Source organism: Aquarana catesbeiana, linkage group LG03, assembly GCF_042186555.1.
Source record: "Aquarana catesbeiana isolate 2022-GZ linkage group LG03, ASM4218655v1, whole genome shotgun sequence".
Lineage (NCBI taxonomy): Eukaryota > Metazoa > Chordata > Amphibia > Anura > Ranidae > Aquarana > Aquarana catesbeiana.
In genome coordinates, this window is record NC_133326.1 from 341,937,583 (window position 1) to 341,962,382 (window position 24,800).

The 24,800-nt window shown below is 44.7% G+C and overlaps 1 protein-coding gene across 1 annotated transcript in view; it reads right to left on the minus strand.

Moving 5' to 3' along the window:
• ARHGEF37 (Rho guanine nucleotide exchange factor 37) overlaps positions 1–24,800 on the minus strand; it is a 178,272-nt gene that overhangs the window by 63,715 nt on the left and 89,757 nt on the right. Inside the window, exons 7-10 of the mRNA XM_073620564.1 lie at positions 23,558–23,766; positions 20,736–20,866; positions 13,304–13,408; positions 4,968–5,078 (exon numbers count right to left, since the gene is read on the minus strand). Coding sequence (XP_073476665.1) covers positions 4,968–5,078; positions 13,304–13,408; positions 20,736–20,866; positions 23,558–23,766 — 556 coding nt within the window. The remainder of the gene's footprint in view (positions 1–4,967; positions 5,079–13,303; positions 13,409–20,735; positions 20,867–23,557; positions 23,767–24,800) is intronic.

A 24,800-nucleotide genomic window follows, 5' to 3' on the forward strand; every position in this document is an offset into this window, starting at 1 on the left:
CCACTGTGCTGCCCATGTCTGCCATTTTTTTGTCTGCCATTTTTCACACTGTGCCAGAAACAGCTATTACGATGTTCTCTTGTATGCCTTATGATGTCTTTTTTCATGCCACTGTTTATATGTGCTTAGTACTAGGAGGCACGCACATGATTATTGGCAAACATATACTACTGTGTTTTTTACAATGTATAGCCATTCCACCAAACAAACATTCAGAGTTTTCAAATCTTATGTGTATGTCCCATTCTCCCACCAAGGGTTAACCATTTGTATTCTGTAAGGAAAAGATAATTTATGTTGCATTCATAATTTATAATGCTACTAATTTTATCCCCTCTGTAACCTGCAGGTAGCGTTTGCAGTGTGCAAAAAAAGAGTACATTTTTACACAGATGCTGACAGCTTATACTCAAGATTTACAGATTGGATACAAGCTACATGGTGGAAAATTAGTTAAAGAGACCCTGTCACCACACCCTACCCTGACAACTAAATTTCTGCAGACAATTTGTATTACATGTATTTACAAAAGTGTGTAGGTGGGGCCCAGATTCACTGTCCACAGTGGAAGGAAACTCACACGGAGACTGTTGATGCAGTAAAGTGTATTAACCTGATAATGCTGAGAAAGTACAACAAACTCTGAAGACGCAACCTCACCAGCCCAGCATCTGTGTACATTGTAGACACCTTACAGCACTCGACAGAGGAGGCGGCTGGAAGGCAGATCAGTAATGGGGCCCCTGAATGACAGAGACTATTATGGGAGACACGGTTACAGTCCATACTCTGTCACTGCGCCTCAGGAACCTGTCTCTGCGCTAATCAAGCTGTCCCTAACCAGCAGGGACTCTTTCCCTGACCTACCCATTATGCAGAATGCACGCAAACTCGAGGAGAACAGTGCTATTTATTAGCACTACCCACACCAAAAATGGCCACAGAGGTCAGTCAGGGCATCTGCTCCACTGATGACACCAATAGAGGCCTCAGAGGAACCTGAGTTACCCCTTGTCCTCCACCCTTTCTGCACAATGCAGTGGCAACTGAATAGGGTAGGGGCTGGGCTGCAAGTGGCTCAAAAGTCTGAAGGTATGACAATCTGCAGTTTTGATTTTCAGTCAGGATAACGCTGCTGATATCTCTACTTTGGTAGCTCAAATAACTGCAATAGATATCACTTCAGTAAGTACATTCAAAACAGGTTGCCTACATAGGATATTGGTGATAAGGTCTCTTTAAAGTAAAAATCCTCAGACTACAGACAGATTATATTTTGTTTTTCAGATTGCTCCTGCCAGATGTACAAAATGTACCAACTACTGTAGGTCTTACACATTCAATCTATTCAAAATGTGTTTAGGAGGACCCCCAAACTGCACAATTGTTGAAAAACGTTGTTTCTCTTGCAATTTGTGAATGTGGCTTGCATTAGATATTAGACTTTACACATACACACTGCCTTAATATTTTTTTGCATTGTTAAAACTTGTTTTCCTAAAAAGCTGTAATTTAGTGCTAGCAGGTGAGGAGATGCTTTGATCCATCTACTTGAAGAGAAGCGTATATATGTAGAGCAGGGGTATGCAACCCTCGACATTGGTGCCGCCAACAGCAATCAAAGCCTTTTTTGCTGGCACTCCCTCCCATCAGCAGAGCAGCGCAGAGAAGTGTCGGTGAGACACTAATGCATTCCAATCTCACAATTCCCCACACCGCACCTGCACTGAGAAGGGGGGCACTGTGCCCCACACATTGTAAAAGATGGGAAACATTGTTTGGTTCTCTAACTTTGCTGTAGCTGCAATCGTCAGCTTTTGGGATGGGGAAGAGATTCCCTGTTTCCAGGAGGAGGAGGACTGTCACTGGCCACTGCTAAAGCCAATCACAGTCCTGCTAGCCCCGCCCACCATCTGGAGGAAGATTACTCACTTGGTTGCCATTACCAATCTCAGAAAGAAGGGATTTTACTGTGATTGAGAAAACCACAATCAGGTGACAGTTTGTGAAATTACTCTTGAGCTTCTGGGAATTTTGTTGAAATTATTTCTGAACCTCTGCGTCACTTACTACTGAACCCCTTTGCACTCTGTGTCCCTTTAAGCCACAGCCAGTATTCAGCACAATGGAAATCACACCCAACTTTTGCTGTGGTGCTTCGCGCCACACTTCCTCAGCTGCAGTGACCTAACTTATGATCCTGCACACAGGCCCACTGCTTTAAGAAAATGCCCCTGATCTGAGCTCATCATTGCACATCCATTCCAGATGCTTGTATGTGACATCATACACATCACATACATCACATACAAGCACGTGGGCTGGATGCGAGAGGTGGATCAGTAGGATGAGTGTGCCAGGACAGGTAGATGTGTTTCATCTCTGCTTCTTTTACCACTCTGCATATCACACATATCATAGATGAGAAGAGGGTACAGCAGTGGAGCAGATGAGCAGGAGGGTACAGCAGTGGGGAAAATAAGCAGGAGGGGTTCAGAGGTGAGACATATGTGAAAAAGTGTATTGGTGGGACAGATGAGCAGGGGGTTACAATGGTTGGGCAGAAGAGAAGGGGGTACAGAGGTGGGGCAGATGTACAGGGGGGGTACAGTGGCAGGGAAGAGGAGAAAGGAGGTACATTGGTGGGATAGATGAGTAAGGGGTTACAGCGGTGGGGCAGAGGAGCAGGGGGGGGTACAGAAGTGGGGCAGATGTGCAGAGGAGAAAGGAGGTACATTGGTGGAACACACGAGCAGGGGGTTACAGTGGTGGGGCAGAAGAACAGGGGAAACAGAGGTGGAACAGATGTGCAGGAGGTACAGTGGTGGGGCAGATGAGAAAGGGGGTTACAGTGGTGGGGCAGGTGAGCAGATAAGTTTAGTGTTAGGACAGAAGAGAAGATGATTGAGTGGTGAGACAGAAGAGCATGGGGGTACGGCGGTGGAGCAGATGTGCAGGGAGGTACAGTGGTGGGGCAGAGGAGAAAGAGGGAACATTGGTGGGGCAGATGAGCAGAGGGTTACATCTGTGGGACAGAAAAGCAGGGGGGCTGCAGTGGTGGGACAGATGTACAGGGTGTTACAGTGGTGGGACAGATGAGCAGGGGGGCACAGTGGTGGGGCAGATGTGCAGGGGGGCACAGTGGTGGGGCAGATGTGCAGGGGGGCACAGTGGTGGGGCAGATGTGCAGGGGGGCACAGTGGTGGGGCAGATGTGCAGGGGGGCACAGTGGTGGGGCAGATGAGAAAGGCTTTACAGTGGTGGGGCAGATGAGAAAGGCATTACAGTGGTGGAGCAGATGAGCAGGGGGTTACAGTGGTGGGCCAGATAAGAAAGGGGGCACACTGGTGGGGCAGATGAGCAGGGGGTTACAGTGGTGGGACAGAAGAGCAGGGTGGTACATTGGTGGGGAAGATGTACAGGGGGTTACAGCGGTGGGACAGAAGAGCAGGGGGCACAGTGGTGGGGTAGATATGCAGGGGGGCACAGTGGTGGGGCAGAAGTGCAGGGGGGCACAGTGGTGGGGCAGAAGAGCATGGGGGTACGGCGGTGGAGCAGATGTGCAGGGAGGTACAGTGGTGGGGCAGAGGAGAAAGAGGGAACATTGGTGGGGCAGATGAGCAGGGGGTTACATCGGTGGGACAGAAAAGCAGGGGTGTACAGTGGTGGGACAGATGTACAGGGGGTTACAGTGGTGGGACAGATGAGCAGGGGGGCACAGTGGTGGGGCAGATGTGCAGGGGGGCACAGTGGTGGGGCAGATGAGAAAGGTGTTACAGTGATGGGGCAGATGAGAAAGGCGTTACAGTGGTGGGGCAGATGAGCAGGGTGTTACAGTGGTGGGCCAGATAAGAAAGGGGGCACATTGGTGGGGCAGATGAGCAGGGGGTTACAGTGGTGGGCCAGATAAGAAAGGGGGCACACTGGTGGGGCAGATGAGCAGGGGGTTACAGTGGTGGGACAGAAGAGCAGGGTGGTACATTGGTGGGGAAGATGTACAGGGGGTTACAGTGGTGGGACAGAAGAGCAGGGGGGCACAGTGGTGGGGTAGATGTGCAGGGAGGCACAGTGGTGGTGCAGAAGTGAAGGGGGGCATAGTGGTGGGGCAGAAGAGCATGGGGGTACGGCGGTGGTGCAGATGTGCAGGGAGGTACAGTGGTGGGGCAGAGGAGAAAGAGGGAACATTGGTGGGGCAGATGAGCAGGGGGTTACATCGGTGGGACAGAAAAGCAGGGGAGTACAGTGGTGGGACAGATGTACAGGGGGTTACAGTGGTGGGACAGATGAGCAGGGGGGCACAGTGGTGGGGCAGATGTGCAGGGGGGGCACAGTGGTGGGGCAGATGTGCAGGGGGGCACAGTGGTGGGGCAGATGTGCAGGGGGGCACAGTGGTGGGGCAGATGAGAAAGGCGTTACAGTGGTGGGGCAGATGAGCAGGGGGTTACAGTGGTGGGCCAGATAAGAAAGGGGCACACTGGTGGGGCAGATGAGCAGGGGGTTACAGTGGTGGGACAGAAGAGCAGGGTGGTACATTGGTGGGGAAGATGTACAGGGGGTTACAGTGGAGGGACAGAAGAGAAGGGGGGCACAGTGGTGGGGCAGATGTGCAGGGGGTTACAGTGGTGGGACATATGAGCAGGTAAATTGGGGCTGATCTGAGGTGTGAAGGTGCATGAATTGGGGCTGATCTGAGGCGTGAGAGTGCAGGGTGGTAATTGTTCACTACTACCCAAGTAGTTTAAAGCATTTACATTATAAAAAAAATCCTTTTTGTGATTGAGAGTGTGCAGTTGACATTTTTTGTTATAAAATCGGCACTCTCCATAAAAATGTTGAAAACATTTTTCGGCACACTGTGCTCAAAAGGTTGCCTACCCCTAATGTAGAGGATCCAGAAGGCTAAATTTCACAATGTGAGCTTTAAAAATCTGGGACATTATAAATATAGCAAACATCATAGTACTTACAAAGACCGGATATGTCCTGTTGCAGAGTTCCTGTGAGAAGGCCTGGAAAGGATGCATTGATCCTTTCAAGTGCTCCAACGGATATGTCTGAGGCTGAATGTTAAGAAATGTCTGCAAAATACAAAAAGACAGGTTGCTTAATAAATGTGACATATTAAAACAAAAAGTGTGTAGTAATCACTGCAGGTAACGCTTTTCGGTACTAAAATACAAGATTAAAGTGTATGAGTGATTACATGAGTAATTTTAAGTTGCGCAACCCACCTAATTAATAATCTATAATAATCAATCAGTCGGTAATCAATGGAGGTATTATAGGAGACTTACATCAGATAGGAGGGGTTGTTAACCGTGAATTGATACAAAGACTTGGGGAGAGTATGCAAGACATGGGTTCAGGAGAAACTTCCCATAAGCTTGTCAAACCCAGTCCACCCCTTTAAACTAGGAGATACAGTGTGGGTAAAAGAGTGGAACTTAACCCCACTAGGGCCAAGATGGAGAGGTCCTTACCTACCCCAACAACCGTTAAGGTGGCCGAGGTGACACCCTGGATACACCACTCTAAGGTAAAACAAGCTGCTGACCTCACAGACTCCTGGCACAGTACAGTAGATCCCCAAGACCCTTTGAGACTGGGATTGGCCAGAGAAAATCAGAAGGAAGAACTCCAGGCCTGTTTTCAGCACATCACTGGAAGCTGCTGAATCTACACACGGCAGAAGATAGGCAGACTGCAGCCCTGCAGCCAGCACACCCCTGGACGCTGCTAGCTCAACGCACGGCAGAAGATAAAGGACATCTACTAAGCTCTGCTCCAACCACAGCCTGGACGCTGGTTGGTCTACGCATAACGCATGAGCTGAAGCTTGAGGATATTCACCGGTGTAATGTTTACTAAAAATTTTATAAAGAGACTGTTGATAGCCATATAGCCGATACTGACTGGGCTAAAAAGGGGGGAGGGCAACTCATGTGACCCTTGTATAAAGACCACCTGAGTAGGATCCATAACTACCAAGATGTTACTGTGGCACTCTCATTATCAATGTAAGGGCACAGAAGCTGGTACCTGCATACATAATGGGACTACCTATTCAATGTGCTCCGTTGAAAATCAGATAACCTTGTTATGACCCCACTTATGCACCCTATAAAACTTGGCTAACTGTTCGGAGATTTAGCTCCACCGGTAAGCTGGTAAACCATACCCTGATCACCAACTCAAGTATTGCAGAGACAAGGTTTAATTATTTTCTGATTCTCCCTATAGTGTATGTAGTGCTGGTATTTCTACTCTTTTTGTATTCCTATTGTTGGAAAAAAAACAGGTGAACAAATATCTGCGCTAACTAAAAAGAACAATAAGAGCAGCCAACATAGTTTGTTGATTTCATCAAACACAAACACAAATATAAAAAATCAAAATGCAGCGCTTAAGTAAAACAAAATTTGCGAATAAACGTGATAGTCCATAAAAGTTGGCCTTGCTTGTGCAGTGAGTTCTTATAGACTCTGACTATCCGTGCAGAATCAGGGGGCTACACAGATCATCAGAGCAGATTTTATCCTGCTGGTGATCGCACAATTCATCCATCTTCTTATGTGAGTCCTTATGTCCTTTTGATATGTGACGACCTGACCTTTTTTCCATAATCTGCCTGTCAATGATGGAGTGTGCCATTCGGATCTACTGTTGAACCTTTGCATCATATGATTACATCGCTTGTTTTCATATCTTTCTGGTAAGCAGATTGATAGCACGTGGGTGTGGTGTGCCTCTCTTTTGCACACTGAAGTTTGGTGGAGGCTTCACGTCATCTCTATTCCTTATTGAGTTCCTCATTTTCCTCTATTCCTCATTGATTGGACTATCACGTTTATTCGCAAATTTTATTCCTATTGTTACCATGGGCCAAGGGTCACTATCCCAGTGTTTTAGAAATTAATGAGAGACCCGACTGGAGCTGACAATGGGGAATAGTCTCGGTAGAAGAATGTTTTGTGCCTGCTAGTGAGGCCACCATAAAGAAAAAAGGAAAAACTGTATGTTATTTAGTGATGCTTAATCTCGCTCACATCAATCACTATGATTATGATCAAAGAGGGGAAAGAAGTCGCAACAAGGGTCAGTTTATGTGACCATAGTTATGTGCGTAGTAAGACTGATTTAGAATTTCAGCTAAGAATCATATTCCTTACATTTCATGTTGAAATTACTTGTGACAGGCTGCGGTGAGACACAGAACTCACTTACTTCCCCCTCCCATCTCAGACACCTGTTATGCTCGCTTTCCTGTGCAAAAGCTTGCTTGCTGGTTAGTGAGATAGAAAAGGAAACTGCAAGGGGCAAACTGCAGAAAAACTGAAGTTTTGCATAAGGTTTAAAATATATGTTTTGCAGAACTTATCTTGCATCTAAAAAGTAGGTTGACTGTTAAAAGGTTTGTATAACGGAAATATTCGTTTGTGACGCAATATACTGAAATTATATGTACACTGTGTAAGCTGTAATTGACACACTTGGCATCCAGACGAGAGTCGGGTCAGGTGTCCACTTTGGCCAAAGTGGAATTGTGACGGGAGGGCCCGTGGAACTCAGAATACATCTTATGTCTAAGTCACCCTGTGCCATCCTGGCACAGGGTGAGTGAGAAAATATATCTTGGACTACTTAAAATGGGACAGTAATATTTGTCCACAATATCTCCCAGGATGTATGTAGAGACTATTATTGGTTTGGTTGATTCTGAACGCAACCTGTTAATTGAATGAGCTGATCACATTGTCCTCTATACAATGTAGGAGACGGGACGACTCCTATTGGAGCTCATGTTAATTAGGTTAATTAGGTTTTGTTTGTATTGTTAATTGTAATTAGCTCCAGCTATTGTGTTGATATAACTGTGTGAAACTCGGTGCCCACAAGTCTGGGTGAAAGGTCATGTCACCTAGGCTGTATAAAGGATTAGATAATTAGCTCATGTTAATTAGGTTACGTTTGTATTGTTAGAGTAATCTTCTCCTGTGTATATAAGACTGTATTCTGGTTCTGAATAAAGTGAGTTCTTGGTAGCAACAAGCAAGTGTCGCCTTATTTTGTGCTCAGAGAGGTTGGGATATCTGTATACAGACTGGGAGGAAGTGGTATATGACGGAAGCATTCAAGTGGAGTGAGGGACGTTGCGTGACATTGGTGGCAAGCAGCGGGAAAGCTTCCTGAAGTCTGGGACATCCAAACCTCCAACTGGATCCAAGATCAGCATAGCAGACTTCAGTCACTCCAGCGGAGATATGGACCTGGCATCAGAGTTCCCGGGGCTGCTGCGGATCATCCTTTCAACATACACCAGGACTGTGTCTGAGGATGAATACCTGGAGCATAGGCAGCAAATTCGGGTGGAGCTCTGGATTGCAGCCCTCCGTCTCACTGGTATAAAACAGGGCAAGTGCTTTCCAACCCAAGAGCAACGGGCCAGTGACCAACGGGCATTGCGGATGGCATTCCTGGGAGAGCAGCCCCAGGAGCAATGGGTGACTGAGTTGGACAGGTTGGTCCAGCAGGAGATAGAGCTGGACAATCGTTATCGGGCTCTGCAATGGCACGCAGAGGAGGGATATTTAGCGGAGACAACAGAATGCTCTCCGGAGGGATATGACTTTGGCGGCCCTGGATTGCTGTGGGAGAGCCTTACAGATCTTTTTATGTTTGGCGATGAAGGGGAACCTGACCTTGAGGACCTGAGAGACTATAGAGAGTCTATGCTCGGTCTTGCAGGGGCTCAGAGCTCAAACCTGATCTGGACCATTTGCTAAGGAAGGAACAGCATCTGGAAAGGGCATACAGGAAACTGCTAGAACAAGTTCAGCAGCATGCCAGAGAATCGGCAGTGGAAAATCCGGAGATTGCCGTCCCCAAACCTGAAGTGCTGACAACAGGGCAGAGCTCTGCTAACCTCTGCCCAGAAATGATAGCATCTTCTGGGTTCCATGGACAGGAGATGGTGAACCTCTATCCCCAGACATCAGTTGCAGAGACATGGGATTTGATAGACTTTTCTGCTGAGGATGAACAACCTGATGAGCCTCCAGCAGAAGAGCTGCTATCAGGGCCAAAGTTCACTGTGTTCTGCCCAGCACCAACAGTGGCTTCGGCCTTCCTGAGAGAAGAGGTAGTCGGCCTTTCTCCCACAACACTGACAGGGACATGTGATTTTCTGCCAGCAGCATCTATGGAGTTAAAACAAACTTCTCCAGCTGAAGATCTGGTAACTGAACAGAGGGTCCAAGACCTCTGTCCCACACTTTTACCAATTCCAGAGACTGGGGATTTAATAGATATTTCTGTAGAGGAGGAACCACCTGGCAAACCCCCAGCAGAAGTACTGGCAACCGGACAGAGGGTCCAAGACCTCTGCCCCACACCTGCAGCAACTGTGGAGGCTCAGGGTGAGAAGATGGCAATCACTTCCCAGCAGCAGATACAGGGGGAGAAGGGAGAGGAGGTGTGTGTTGTCCCTCCCCAACAGTTGGCCAGGGTGGAGGAAGCTGGCTTTCCTCCCCAGCAAAGATCCGTGTACCTGGGAGACAGTACCATCGACATGTCGTCCCAGCAGCCAGATGAGGGAATGGAAAAGGAAGCAGCCGGCTCACCTCCCCAATGGCAGCTACACAGTTTGGGAGTGGAGGAAGCCAGCCTCCTGCCCCAACGGTTAGCCGGAGCGGAGGATGCGGAATCCCCAGCAGAAGTGCTGGCAACAGGGCAGAGTGCTACCAACCTCTGCCCAGCACCGGCAACAACTACAGAGTTCCAGGGAGGCGGGGCAGTCGGCCTCCCTCTCCAACAGGTAGCCGGAGCAGATGGTGTGGGGTTTCCAGCAGAAAGGCTGGCAACAGGGCCGAGGACTGCTGGACTCTGCCCTCAACTAACAGAGGATGGATTTCCTGTGAAGGTGGATGGGACTTCAGTCTCCACCTGTATACCCCAGGGATGCTGGGCAGTGGGCCCCGATCCCCAACAGCATGACAGAGTGAGCCCAGACACCCTGTCTTCTCTCCAGCGGCAGAAAGGATTCCAGGGAGAAGAGCCAGTCCAGGCCTCTCCCCAGCGACAGATATCTTCTCTGAGAGAGGCAGAGGTTGGCTGGGTGAGTAATACTCTGTTTGGAACAATTTGTTTGGGGTACTGTGTGGGTACAGGCAGTAGAGGACTGGAACTACTTACTAACTTCGGAGTCAACCTGTCTGGGGTCTCCTCCTGTGTTAGTCTCCTGCCGAAAGGGGAGAGATGTGACGGGAGGGCCCGTGGAACTCAGAATACATCTTATGTCTAAGTCACCCTGTGCCATCCTGGCACAGGGTGAGTGAGAAAATATATCTTGAACTACTTAAAATGGGACAGTAATATTTGTCCACAATATCTCCCAGGATGTATGTAGAGACTATTATTGGTTTGGTTGATTCTGAACGCAACCTGTTAATTGAATGAGCTGATCACATTGTCCTCTATACAATGTAGGAGACGGGACGACTCCTATTGGAGCTCATGTTAATTAGGTTAATTAGGTTTTGTTTGTATTGTTAATTGTAATTAGCTCCAGCTATTGTGTTGATATAACTGTGTGAAACTCGGTGCCCACAAGTCTGGGCGAAAGGTCATGTCTCAGTCACCTAGGCTGTATAAAGGATTAGATAATCAGCTCATGTTAATTAGGTTACGTTTGTATTGTTAGAGTAATCTTCTCCTGTGTATATAAGACTGTATTCTGGTTCTGAATAAAGTGAGTTCTTGGTAGCAACAAGCAAGTGTCGCCTTGTTTTGTGCTCAGAGAGGTTGGGATATCTGTATACAGACTGGGAGGAAGTGGTATATGACGGAAGCACTCAAGCGGAGTGAGGGACGTTGCGTGACAGGAATAAACTCCCTTAACCACTTGGCATCCGCGCTAAGGCCGAATGACGGCCACAGCGCGGACCTGAATTCCCCGGAGGCCATCACATGACGGCCTCCCCTGTGCATGCGCTCTGCGCACGCCCTGCAGGGCGCACGCCGAGCGCGCTGTGATCACCGAGTCACTGAGACTCGGGTGATCACCGATCTAAGGAAGGGGCCGGTCCCAGCCCCTTACCATGTGATCAGCTGTCAGCCAATGACAGCTGATCACATGATGTAAACAAAAGATCGGTAATCGTTTTTTTACTCACGCTGACAGCGTGAGTAGAAAAAAAAGCCGATCACCGGCTCAGATGTGAGGGACATCGGTCCCGAAGTGGAAGAGGCACATCTGCCTCATCAGTGCCACCTAATAGTGCCACCTAACACTGCCCACAGTGCCACCTAACAGTGCCCACAGTGCCACCTAACAGTGCCACCTAACAGTGCCCACAGTGCCACCTATCAGTGCCCACAAGTGCCACCTATCAATGCCCACAAGTGCCACCTATCAATGCCCACAAGTGCCACCTATCAATGCCCACCAGTAGTGCCAATCAGTGCCACTTAGCAGTGCTGCCTATCAGTGTAACTGATCAGTGCCCATCACTGCCGCCTATCAGTACCCATCACTGCCGCCTCATCAGCGTACATCAATGAAGGAGAAAAATTACCTGTTTTAAATTTTTTATAATAAAATATAAAAAATAATTTTTTTTTTTTAATTCAGTTTTTTACATTTTTTTAACAAAAAGTAAAAACTGCAGAGGTGATCAAATACCACCAAAAAAAAGCTCTATTTGTGGGGAAAAAAATTATAAAAATTTCATATGGGTACAGTGTTGTATGACCGCGCAATTGTCATTCAAAGTGCGTCAGCGCTGAAAGCTGAAAATTGGTCTGGATAGGAGGGGGGTTTAAGTGCCCTGTAAGCAAGTGGTTAAACAAGTCCTGTGTCCAGCAAAGTCATTTACCAATATTCTACCTGCTACTTCACTTCCACTGTGGAGTCACTAATCAGTCAGTGATAGGAACTACAGATACCTGGGTGCCTTGATGTGGCCTGTAGCTTACGCATGTATTTGCAAATGTGTGCACACTAAACCCCTGTTTTTAATGCATACTGTTAGACATGTTGATTCGGTTGTCCGCAGGTTGGTAAGTAAGCTTGGAATTTTTCCTTGGATTTATCCTTGGCCTTGTTTATATCTATTTTCCCTCCAATGCTGCTTACTGTTATGGCCAGTAATAGGTGGGGGTAGTGGACCACTTTTTTGCATACCTACAGACAGTCTGATGTAGGTAATGGAGCAATAAGTGTGGACGCTACAGTTTTGCATGTACTATATAACAAAATCTGGTAAAGAAAACTATGTGTAGGTTGCAGGGGCCAGGGGGTTTGTCTAGCCTTAGGTTCCACTTACTGCTGATTATGACATGTAAATCTAAGACACATCAATTAAAGGCTGATATCCTGCACTTTGGCTTACCAAGTGGTTAACAAAAAGACCAGTGGTGTAATTACAGGCATAGCAGCCCGTGCCCATGCAAATGCTATGGGGCCTGGGGTGGGAAGGGGCCCCTTTGCTGTTAAGGCAAATTAAACTGTGAAGGACTAGAACTGCTGAAGTCACAAACACAGGAAAAGCCATCAGGATAATGCACTAGTCACAGATCCTCTTGTCTGCAGTAGGGAGTATTTGTTAAGGTGTCTTAATGTAATCAAAAATGTAATCAAAAATCCCAACATGTATCCCTAGCTAAAACCAGATAAGACAGTTTAAAGAGTTTGTATTGGGGATATAGAGAAATTATGTGCAAAGCGATCTAAAACCTGATAAGACAGTTTTAAGAGTTTGTATTTGGGATATAGAGAAATTATGTGCAAGACAAATATAAAATGGTCTTCATGGTTATTACTATGACTATTATTATTGCTACTACAAGTCTTGTTATAGGCATACCTTGTGTTAAGATCGGCATGCATATTGTCATAGTTGACATTGCCAAGTGCCATACAGAGAGGTCAGTCTCATCAAAACTTTGCTATGGGACCCATGATCCGCCCCTGACACAGTTCATTTATCAAATCCACCTATGAGCAATACCAAAATCCATAATGATCCTGCCTCTAGTAGCTTAGATTAGTTTCAGGGTTCATTCATTCCAGGGTACATGGGCTGACATGAGTTTTAGGCACACACAACTTTATATCTTTAAAATATCTTTTTTTCTAATAGACTGCAAAACTGTGCATTGCTTTATTCAGGATGTCATTTTTTTTCTTTAAAAAGCCGCAAAAAACATGACAATGCACTTGTTGTGAACCAACCTTAATGATTTCAATTCTGTTGAAATTCTGAAGTTCTACCAATGAAACACCACTTTATATGCCTTTGCTTACCTCCACATTCCCTACATATATGATTAAGTTTTCTTCCAGCTGGGAAACAAAATTTGCCATTCTGTGAAACTTTTCAGCCAAGCTGTCAAATTCTTTGTCTTCTTTCTGCAAGCAAAATAGCACATTTAATGGAATCCTTACAAAAATTATTATTATTATTATTATTATCATTATTATTATTAATAATAATAATCATCATTAATATGAATTAATATACATTGTCTAGGCATTTATACAGTGCCTGATTTGTCTGGAACATATATTATAAATATATATACATAAATCCAAAGCAGCTGATTATACTCAAGAAACAATTCTTCATAACTATAACTTTCTGGCATGGAAACACCATTGAGTCAGTAGAACCTGATACGTACATGTTGAGCTGAATTGTTCACTAAATCCTTCCCAAACAAAAGATTGCAGTTATCATTACATTTTTTATTTGTTTTGAAAACTCTTTTAATTGGCTTTCAAGTTCAGATACAAAACAGAGCCTATCGGGCATACCCAGGCTCGGGCCACATACATCACAATAAAACAAACAGTATAAAAAAATAAAACCTTAAAAGTAGTCCCGCTTTTGGCACTAGAACAAAACTACACGCTCCAGTAACGTCTGAGATTGTTAGTATATTGTAGGTATCAGCTATATGGGGTAGTATTAAGCAATCATTGAATTTCTATGATGATTGCTAAGATGAAGTAGGCAAAGTATGGTGCAGCCTTAAAGTGAGTATATATAATTACAGTATCTCACAAAAGTGAGTACACCCCTCACATTTTTGTAAATCTTTTGTTCTATCTTTTCATATGACAACACTGAAGAAATGACACTTTGCTACAGTGTAAAGTAGTGAGTGTACAGCTTGTATAACAGTGTAAATTTGCTGTCCCCTCAAAATAACTCAACACACAGCCATTAATGTCTAAACCGCTGGCAACAAAAGTGAGTACACCCCTAAGTAAAAATGTCCAAATTGGGCCCAATTAGCCATTTTCCCTGCCCGGTCTCATGTGACTCGTTAGTGTTACAAGGTCTCAGGTGTGAATGGGGAGCAGGTGTGTTAACCACTTCAGCCCCGGAAGATTTGGCTGCTGAATGACCAGGCCATTTTTTGCGATTCGGCACTGTGCCGTTTTAACTGACGATTGCGCGGCCGTGCGACACTGCACCAAAACAAAATTGACGTCCTTTTTTTTCTCACAAATAGAGCTTTCTTTTGGTGGTATTTGATCATCTCTGCGGTTTTTATTTTTTGCGTTATAAACAAAAAAGAGCGACAATTTTGAAAAAAAACACAATATTTTGTCATTTTTTGCTATAATAAATATCCCCATTTTTTTAAAAAAAAAAGCAAATTTTTTCTCAGTTTAGGCCGATATGTATTCTTCTACATATTTATGGTAAAAAAAAATCGCAATAAGCGTATATTGATTGGTTTGCGCAAAAGTTATAACGTCTACAAAATAGGGGATAGATTTATAGCATTTTTATTAATTTTTTTTTTTTTAATAGTAATGGTGGCAATCTGCGATTTTTATCAGGACTGCGACATTATGGCGGATACATCGGACTCTTTTGACACATTTTTGGGACCATTGGCATTTATACAGCGACCAGTGCTATAAAAATGCACTGATTACTGTAAAAATGTCACTGGCAGGGAAGGGGTTAACACTAGGGGGCGATCAAGGGGTTAACTGTGTTCCCTCTGTGTTTCTAACTGTAGGGGGAGGGGACTGAGTAGAAGAAATGACAGATCGTGGTTCCTAACTATTAGAAACTCACGATCTGTCACTCCCCACAGAACAGAACAGGGATTTGTGTGTTTACACACACGCGTCCCTGTTCTGCCTCTCGTGCCCCCGATCACTGTAGCTGTTATCCCGTTTAAAGGAGCCGACGTATAGCTACGGCGGGTCGCAGGATCATGCCGACCCGCCACAGTATAATGACGGCGGCTGGTCGGCAAGCGGTTAAATTTGGTGTTATCGCTCTCACTCTCATACTGGTCACTGGAAGTTCAACATGGCCCCTCATGGCAAAGAACTCTCTGAGGATCTGAAAAAAATAATTGTTGCTCTACATAAAGATGGCCTAGGCTATAAGAAGATTGCCAAGACCCTGAAACTGAGCTGCAGCATGGTGGCCAAGACCATACAGTGGTTTAACATGACAGGTTCCACTCAAAACAGGCCTCGCCATGGTCAACAAAAGAAGTTGAGTGCATGTGCTCAGCGTCATATCCAGAGGTTGTCTTTGGGAAATACACATATGAGTGCTGCCAGCATTGCTGCGGGGGTTGAAAGGGTGGGGGGGTCAGCCTATCGGTGCTCAGACCATACGCCACACACTGCATCAAATTGGTCTTCATGGCTGTCGTCCCAGAAAGAAGCCTCTTCTAAAGATGATACACAAGTAAGCCAGCAAACAGTTTGCTGAAGACAAGCAGACTAAGGACATGGATTACTGGAACCATGTCCTGTGGTCTGATGAGACCAAGATAAACTTATTTGGTTCAGATGGTGTCAAGCGTGTGTGGCGGCAACCAGGTGAGAAGTACAAAGACAAGTGTGTCTTGCCTACAGTCAAGCATGGTGGTGGGAGTGTCATGGTCTGGGGCTGCATGAGTGCTGGGGAGCTACAGTTCATTGAGGGAACCATTAATGACAACATGTACTGTGACATACTGAAGCAGAACATGATCCCCTCCCTTCAGAGACTGGACCGCAGGGCAGTATTCCAACATGATAACGACCGCAAACACACCTCCAAGACGATCACTGCCTTGCTAAAGAAGCTGTGGATAAAGGTGTCTCCTTACCTAAACCCTATTGAGTATCTGTGGGGCATCCTCAAATGGAAGATGGAGGAGCGCAAGGTCTCTAACATCCACCTGCTCCGTGACGTTGTCATGGAGGAGTGGAAGAGGACTCCAGTGGCAACCTGTGAAGCTCTGGTGAACTCCAATGCCCAAGAGGGTTAAGGCAGTGCTGGAAAATAATGGTGGCCACACAAAAAATTGGACATTGTCCCTTTTGTTGCCAGCAGTTTAGACATTAATGGCTGTGTGTTGAGTTATTTTGAGGGGACAGCAAATTGACACTGTTATACAAGCTGTACACTCACTACTTTACATTGTAGCAAAGTGTCATTTCTTCAGTGTTATCACATGAAAAGATATCATTAAATATTTAGATAGATAGATAGATAGATAGATAGATAGATAGATAGATAGATAGATAGATAGATAGATAGATACATAGATAGATCTATGTATCTATCTATCTATCTATATATAGATAGATATATATATCTATATATATATATAGATATATATATCAGTGGCGGCTGGTGGTATTTTTTGGGGGGGGGTCATCCGGGTCGGTCGGCCAGTGTCAACCGGCAGCCGCAACTCTCACCGCAGGCTTCCCTCCAGGTGACTGGCTTCTATATCTCTTTCCCTGCGTCTCCTCTCCTCGCATCTCCTCCCGGCGCCCAGTGTAGCTTCTCCTTTCAGCCAATTGAGAAACGTGTTTCAAGACCCGCTTCCTGATTGGCCGGGAGGAGAATCCGTGTGAAAATAACAAATATTAATTCGTTATTATCACACAACTGGGTGGGCTCAGAGCGCAGTTCTCCGCGCCCTGAGCACACCCTATTATGAAGCCTAATCACGTGCTTCAAAGAAAAACACTCCCCCCCCACTGGAAGCCATGGTCCGGCGTCCCTGTATGTAGATTAGGGGAGGGGGCTGGAAGCATGGATGGGGGGGCGGCGTCCGTGCGCCCACTATGGATGGGCCGCCACTGATATATAGACACTTTGGGGGTTGTTTAGCTCACTGGTAGTGCAAAGCAGTGAGTTTTCTCCATGCCAGATCTTTTCAGGGCTTTTTCTGACTACTTCTATTTAAAACAAAGCACAAAAGTTCACAACTGAATGTCTTCCACACAGGGGGGGTGTCACCATCAATTTGACAAACATAGAATTCAGCCTCCCGGCTCTTTATCAGCCCTGCGGCCCAGGCCTTGTGCCTCAGTCCTCCTGACCGTCAAACACACTTCCCAGTGCTCATGCACAAAATGCTGTACCTTTCTCATCTTGACTTCTTGTCCTGCAGCTCCCAGCTAATACATTCTCACAGGCTCAGGCCTTTGTTTGTCCTGACTTGCACAGTATGTTGCGACCTGCACCCCCTCTCTCTCTGCTTCCTTCCCACACTGACCCCCTGGGGGTAGGGCCATGACCTCTAACTCTTTCTCTAACATGAAGTCAGCACACACCTGTGCCATTAGTGTGCTTGTTTTCTGGAAATCCTGGCTCAGACCTCCATATTAAACAGTGGCACAGGCTCGCCCTGTCAAAATATATGTTTTTGACAGTACAAATTAAAATCTCCCTGAATAAGCTTACTGCTCCTAAGGCTAAGCATGTGTCTTCACCATTCCTTCCATGTTGGTGTACCCTCAGTTATAAAGAAATAGCAATAGTAGAGGGCAGATAAACAGAATGGTTTCAGTTATGCCGCGTACACACGACCGGACTTTGCGGCATACTTGGTTCGATGGACCGGAGTCCGTCGGACAATTTGATCGTGTGTGGGCTCCAACGGACTTTTTTTCCCCAAAAGTTCGACGGACCTAGAAATTAAACATGTTTCAAATCTGTCCGACGGACTCGAGTCCAGTCGAAAAGTCCACTCGTCTGTATGCTAGTCCGACGGACAAATACCGACGCTAGGGCAGCTATTGGCTACTGGCTATGAACTTCCTTGTTTTAGTCTGGTCATATGTCATCACGTACGAATCCGTCGGACTTTGGTTGATCGTGTGTAGGCAAGTCCGTTCATTCGAAAAGTCCAACGTAAAGTCTGTCGAAAAGTCCGCAGGATAAAGTCTACCGTAAAGTCTGCTCGTGTGTACGCGGCATTACAGAAGCTGAGCATGCATGGGTTTTGATGTGTGTATTACAGGAGATTGACAGATGCAATATTTGCTCCCTTTCTCTAGTTCCAGAAATTTCTAGGTTAAGAAACCAGGACACACATTAAAGGCTTATAAACTGATATATGTGAGTTTTAATAATGTATTTTTTAAACAATGTAAAATCTTTTGCACTGCTTGCTATGCAATCAAGGCAAAGCAAAGCAAACCTTTATAAATTCATCACCAGATGGATCAGAAAAGTAGTACTCTGTGTCATAATGCATTTCATCAGACCAACTTGGTAGAGTGAACATGTGTAGATTGAACACTATGGGGTTAATTTACTAAAGGCAAATACGCTGTTCACTTTGCAAGGGAAGTTGTCCCAGAGCTTAGTGAAGGTTGTGAAATTCCACCTTGCAAAGAATACCTAATGATGTGCACCAAAGCAGGACCAATTTGTTCTTCAACACATTATGTAACACATACCTTAGAACAAAGACCTCCAGCGGCGCGCTGTCACTACAGACAGGGCTTCCATCTTCACCTGGCCTTCCCTCCGGGTTCGAATGCTTCGGCCTTCTGACTGGAGGAGCCGCGATGACGTTGCGGCTGCGGCACGGAGCTCTGAAGAGACAACACAGGTGTGCTGTCCCTTTAGAGCGCATGCGCCAATGTCACTGGCTGCATGCAGTGTGAATATCTCCTAAACCGTGCAGGCTTAGGCGATATTCACTGTACCTATTGGTAAGTGTTATTATAGGCTTACCTGTAGGTACAAGTTACAAATAAGACTTTACTGCCACTTTAAGTGTTTCCTGTGAAGACTGGATGTTCAGGGAAGCAGGGAAATTTTTATTTTATTGTGTTCAATGTGGTAGCCTCCCTGACGGTATTTCCGAGTTTGGCTCGAGGTTAAATTTCAGCACCATTAGCAGTAACCCCGAGCCACACTCGGGATTACATCTAAGGAACTTGGTGCAGGTTACTTACCTTGTCCCCAGGATCCTGCGATGTCCCCTCCGCTGTGTCTGTGGGCTCCGTCCTCTCTGTGCCAGGCTCTGTTCCCTGCGAGCATCGCAACGCATGGGGGCGGAGCCTGGCGGCAAATTCAAAAAATGTAAAAATCATAACACATACAGTACTGTAATCTTACAGATTACAGTACTGTATGAAATCATTTCACTTCCCTTTTGTCCCCAGTGCTTTGGTCCATGCCCTGCATGCATTTTATATTATATATACTGTTCTTTCTGCCTGGAAACTTGAGATTGTCCAAAGCAACCAAAAAGTGTCCCTTTACGTCAAAAGTGGCTTTAGACCAGCTAGAAAACAGCGATAGTAAATTAGAACACTTGCAGAATTGAGCGATAGTGAATCGTGGGGAAATTTATTTTATAATTATTATATTATTATTTTTTTAATTATTTATATTTATTTATTATATTATAATTTATGATTTTGTGTTTCAAGCTTCATCATACCCAGGATATCTACTAGACTCTTGGTGGACAGATCTAAGTGTGTTATTGCTAAGAATTACAGACCTACAATAATAAAAACGCCAAATTTCTATGCAAAATAATTGTACCGCTTTGAGACGCAAAAATCTGAAATAATCATACCGCCAGGGAGGTTAAACTACAAAACACTGAGGTTTTAATACTACTGAAGGCCTGGTTCACACTTATGCAGGTTGCAGTTTGCATATTCCAGGTGCATTTTGCATTTTTCAATACACATTTTTGATCCATTGAAGTCTATGGAACCAAAAACCAGAAAAAAGTCCCTGGCCCTTTCCATAAAATACACAGATGTGAACGTGACCCATAGGAAACCATGTTAAATGGACTGTAGTGTGTTTCTGCAAAACTGAAAACGCCTGGTGTGAACCAGGCCTTAAAGCGGAGCGCCGCCGAAAAAATTTTTTTTAAAAGTCAGCAGCTACAAATACTGCAGCTGCTGACTTTTAAAACATGGACACTTACCTGTCCAGGGCGCCCGCGATGTTTGGCACCCGAGGCCGAAGCGTCTCTCCGTCCTCGGGTGCTGCCGCCTCCATCTTCGGTAAGGGAATCAGGAAGTGAAGCCGTGCGGCTTCACTTCCCGGTTCCCTACTGCGCATGTGCGAGTCGCGCAGCGCAATACGGATGGTCCCTGCTGCCTCTGGGACCCGTGTGTTTCCCAGCAGGCAGCGGGGAGGGAGCAGGAAGTGGCGTAAATAACCGCAGATTCTGCGGCTATCTATGCCGGAAGTGGGTACAGATACCTGTAATATACAGGTATCTGTACCCCCCTCCCCCCTGAAAGGTGCCAACTGTGTCACCGGAGGGGGGGAGGAATCTAATGAGTGGAAGTTCCATTTTTGGGTGGAACTCCACTTTAATGCATATTTTAATGACATATAACTATATTTTCTGCCTATAAATATAAGCACTGATGCTAAACACCCTGAAATTAATTTTTATGGTTACATTACAGCACAGCCAAATTGACATACCTTGGGAGACATGCCTGCCTGTTGTCTTAAAAACGTGCTTAACCTGTTCGTTTTCTTACTGATAGTGTGGGTATTCAGCTTAGACAGTTTTTCCCTCAATGACCTCTGGTCTGATTGCAGATACTTGGACGCTGTGCACAAACAATAAAAATAATTTTTAATGTATTTTTTTATTTAATGCACGTTAAAACGTGTAATAAGCCTAGGCAATTTAAACTGAATACATGATGAACTTAATGCATATGCAGAGGTAACCTGCTGTGAAAAAAAAACATGGCAAAAGGATCACTAGATCCAGAGGTATAAGCAGCTGAATTTACATTTTTATTTTAAATTCTGACTTTTCCTAGATTATTCCTGCTTGGCTTCACCCCTTCCCATCTCCTGAGCTTCCCTGTTGGCCCTAAAATATGATCGATAGCATCACTGACCAATAAGGGGCTTGGGGAGTAGCTGAAGGCAAGGTTCAGATCAGCTTTTATAAAATAGGAATGTTCATAGAGAGCCTCAACAGCCTACATTTCTAGAATAATTAATCATCTAGACATTTTTGCTTTCATTGAAGCTTGAAACCTGGCTTATGTGCTTTTACATTAAATCACCAGTCTGAATTGTCCAAATTTATGATAGGTTTACTTTTAGGCTGCATTCATACCTGAGCGTTGCATTTTATTACAGTGTTTTCATGTGTTTTTAGTGCTCAGGCGTTTTCGTATTAGCCAATAGGGAACCCACACAAAAAAGCGAGCAGGAATGTGAGTTCCTGATACTCAAAGTGTAAATGGTGTCTCAACCAGAAGAGTTCAAAAACATTCGACCAAAAGATAAAATAGGTTAGTACTACAGGCTAAACACACTTGACCAGAAAAAATAAATAAAATTAAAAAGTGTTACTAAACCGAGGATCCTGCATTCATTATATGTGTACAAATTGTATGAAAATTTATGTTCTCGCCACTGATAGCGTAATGAAACAGCTTCTGCAGAAAATGGACTGCTGTATAGGATTGATACAATGTTACAGGGGCCGAACTCCGTTGTTTGCCTTAGGTGATCTGTTCATCTGTGAAGGGTTGCAGTTCGGTAAACTTGTCAAACAATGAAATTCCATCTGTGCAATATTGTATCAATTCTGTGTAGCAGTTCACCCTCTGAAGTAGCCGATTCATTACACTGTCAGTGGTGGGAATATTTATACACTTTGTACACAGTGAAGAAGCCTGCCTCATATTCTTTCCTCTTCTGGTAGAATGTTTTTAGCCTATACCGTAATTATAGGCTATTTTCTCTATCGATGGAATGTTTTTTAACTCTCCTGGTTGAAAATTCTAACATTTTTTCTATTATGCTTGAATGTTAGCAAATCTTACATTCGTCCTGCAAAGGACAACAAATAAAAACTGGCATGTCACACAGATTACAAACATTATGTATATTATTTGTGACTTTTGTACAAACGATGGGACATTTTTAGTTACCCTGTCAAATGGTGTCAGCACCATATAACGCCTCCTTACGTCTGTCAAATGCCCTCCAAAAAGCAATGCACCATGAATTGCTCTTTAGAGGTCCCTCTCTGGGACCTTCCAACATGTTTGAGATTTGGGTGCCTTATTGGGGTTGCCTTTTATTTACAACCTCTACATGGACCTTTGCCCATTAAGGAGAAGGATCCTGTGACTGCAAGGAATTTTGGGGCTTCCTCCGATGCCCCCCCTCCATCTCCCTACTTTTTAGTAGTATTTATAATTACACACATGGATATATAATTTTCATCCATTACCAAGTTACCAAGTTACCATCCCTTGAATTGTTCTCTGGCCTTTGGAACCTCTGGAGATATCCTGGTGTCTGCACATATCTATACTGCAATCTACATATAAATCTGTTCATTGCATTGTTTAAAAGAACCCCCTGATGAAGACTGAGTTGAAACGCGTATGGAGGCCCACTTTTCTGGGTTCCGGTGCTTCTTCCCTGAATGGAGATTCTTCTACTTTGTTCATTATCTCACCTGCACCTGTTGTTTGTATGAATTCCTATCTGGATATTGTTTTTTAATTTTATATGCAATAAACATTTGTATGTTTTATTATAATCTTTGTTTGTACTGGTGCCTCTACTAAAGTCCTGTCTGTAGTTCTAGTTTTGTATTCCATTTTGGGATGTGGCACCATTATGATTAGGCAGTCTGGGCATTCTAATAGACTTTAGTGCTGCATTCACACATGAGCGTTTTCAGCTTGTAAAATGCTTAAAAAACGCATGAAAAACGCCCAACCAGCAAAATTCCATTCATTTCAATGGCACCTGTTCACATATGAGCATTTAGTCAGCTGAAGCAAAACGCCTGAAAAACGCGTTAAGCTCAAAAAAGAACATGAGCTTCTTTGGGGCAGATTACAGGCGTTTTTCTGTTTTTTAAATTGGTGACCTGTACAAAATCATGGTAAAAACACCCGACCTTGAAACGCTCAGGTGTGAATGCAGCCTCAAATGTGTATGCAGTTTTATGCACGGAAAAAACACTGACGTGACATCAACATTGGTGTGAACAGGGCACATAACTGATGCGCATGAAAACTGATGTAAACTGATATGAAACTGATGTCTCTGAAAGTGAATTCTGCACATTTTTTTGCATCGGTTTTCATGCACATACAGTGTGAACAAGCCCTAAATCTTATTTTTAATGCCATTCCAATGGAACAATGGAATAATGATGTATATTCATAATAAAGCACCTGAAGTAGCTTCAAATATAAAAATATAAAGCAAAGTTGCCCTATCAAAATGGTTTAATCAATTCACACTTATCTCACCGATTTCTTTACGCCTCTTATTTTCATTGATGCTGACATTTGCCTCATTCATGGTATCTAGAGCTCTCTGAAGCATCTCTTGTGAATGTCGTTCTTGCGGTACATTTTTCAGGATGCTGCGCAATAACAAGGGGTACCTGGTGATACGCTGTACGGGCAGTATCAGGTAGAAGGAAAGGTCTTTAAATTGTTTAGTGCTCTCCATGTTTCTGTCAAAGATAAGAGATACTCGTAAAATTATTCATTTACAATTATATAACCACAAGCAATAAGGGTTCAAACTTGTACAAAACAATCAGACTGACACTTACTTAGGTAAGGATTGATCTAGAAAGTCCCTATTCATTTTGACATTATGTTTTTATTGTTTAAACTTTTGTTATACACTAAAACAGCATTTCTCAACCTTTTCAACAGAGAGGAATCCTTGAAATAACTTTACATTCTCAGGGAACCCCTTCTAAAAATGACTATATCTACAACTCATGATATATTAGTATGATGGTCAGTGGGAAGGATGCTCCTTACATTTGTGGTCATTGAGAAAAATTACCCTCTTACAAATAGCTAAAAAAGTTCAATGGTATCAGTCATTGGTGGTGTGTCCATAGAGGGCGCTGGAGCGCCGCCCCCTCTCTCCTGAACCCTTCAATCTCCACTAGATAGATTTATGCATTGCATGAATCTATCTATTGTCGCCGCTGCCGTCCCCTATTCAGGTGTCCAGCCCCAGCGGCAAAGGGTGTTTTGGAAGTGCCTGATTAGAGCCGTCGGCTCTAATAGGCGTCCTGATTAGAGCCATGGGCTATAATAGGCTTCCAAATTTGTAAACAGCGGGCGCACTGCCCGCTGTGTTTCGCTTGATGGGCACAGTGGCTGCACTTGATTTCACAGTGGCAGCGTTTAATAGGCACAGTGGTGGCAATTTATGGGTACAGTGGCTTCGTTTAATAGCACAGTGGCTTCGTTTGATGGCACAGTGGCTGCGTTTGATGGGCACAGTGGCTGCGTTTGATGGGCACAGTGGCTGCGTTTGATGGGCACAGTGGCTGCGTTTGATGGGCACAGTGAGGCTGCAATTGATGTTTTTTTTTCAGTTTGTTTGCACCCCCTAAATATTTTGAGCACCAGCCACCACTGATATCAGTGGGAACTTATCTGAGAGGCAGAAATTGCTCATTGCACAAGGAACCCCTAGAAACCTCTGGAAGAACCCAAGGGTGGCACGGAACCCTGGTTGAGA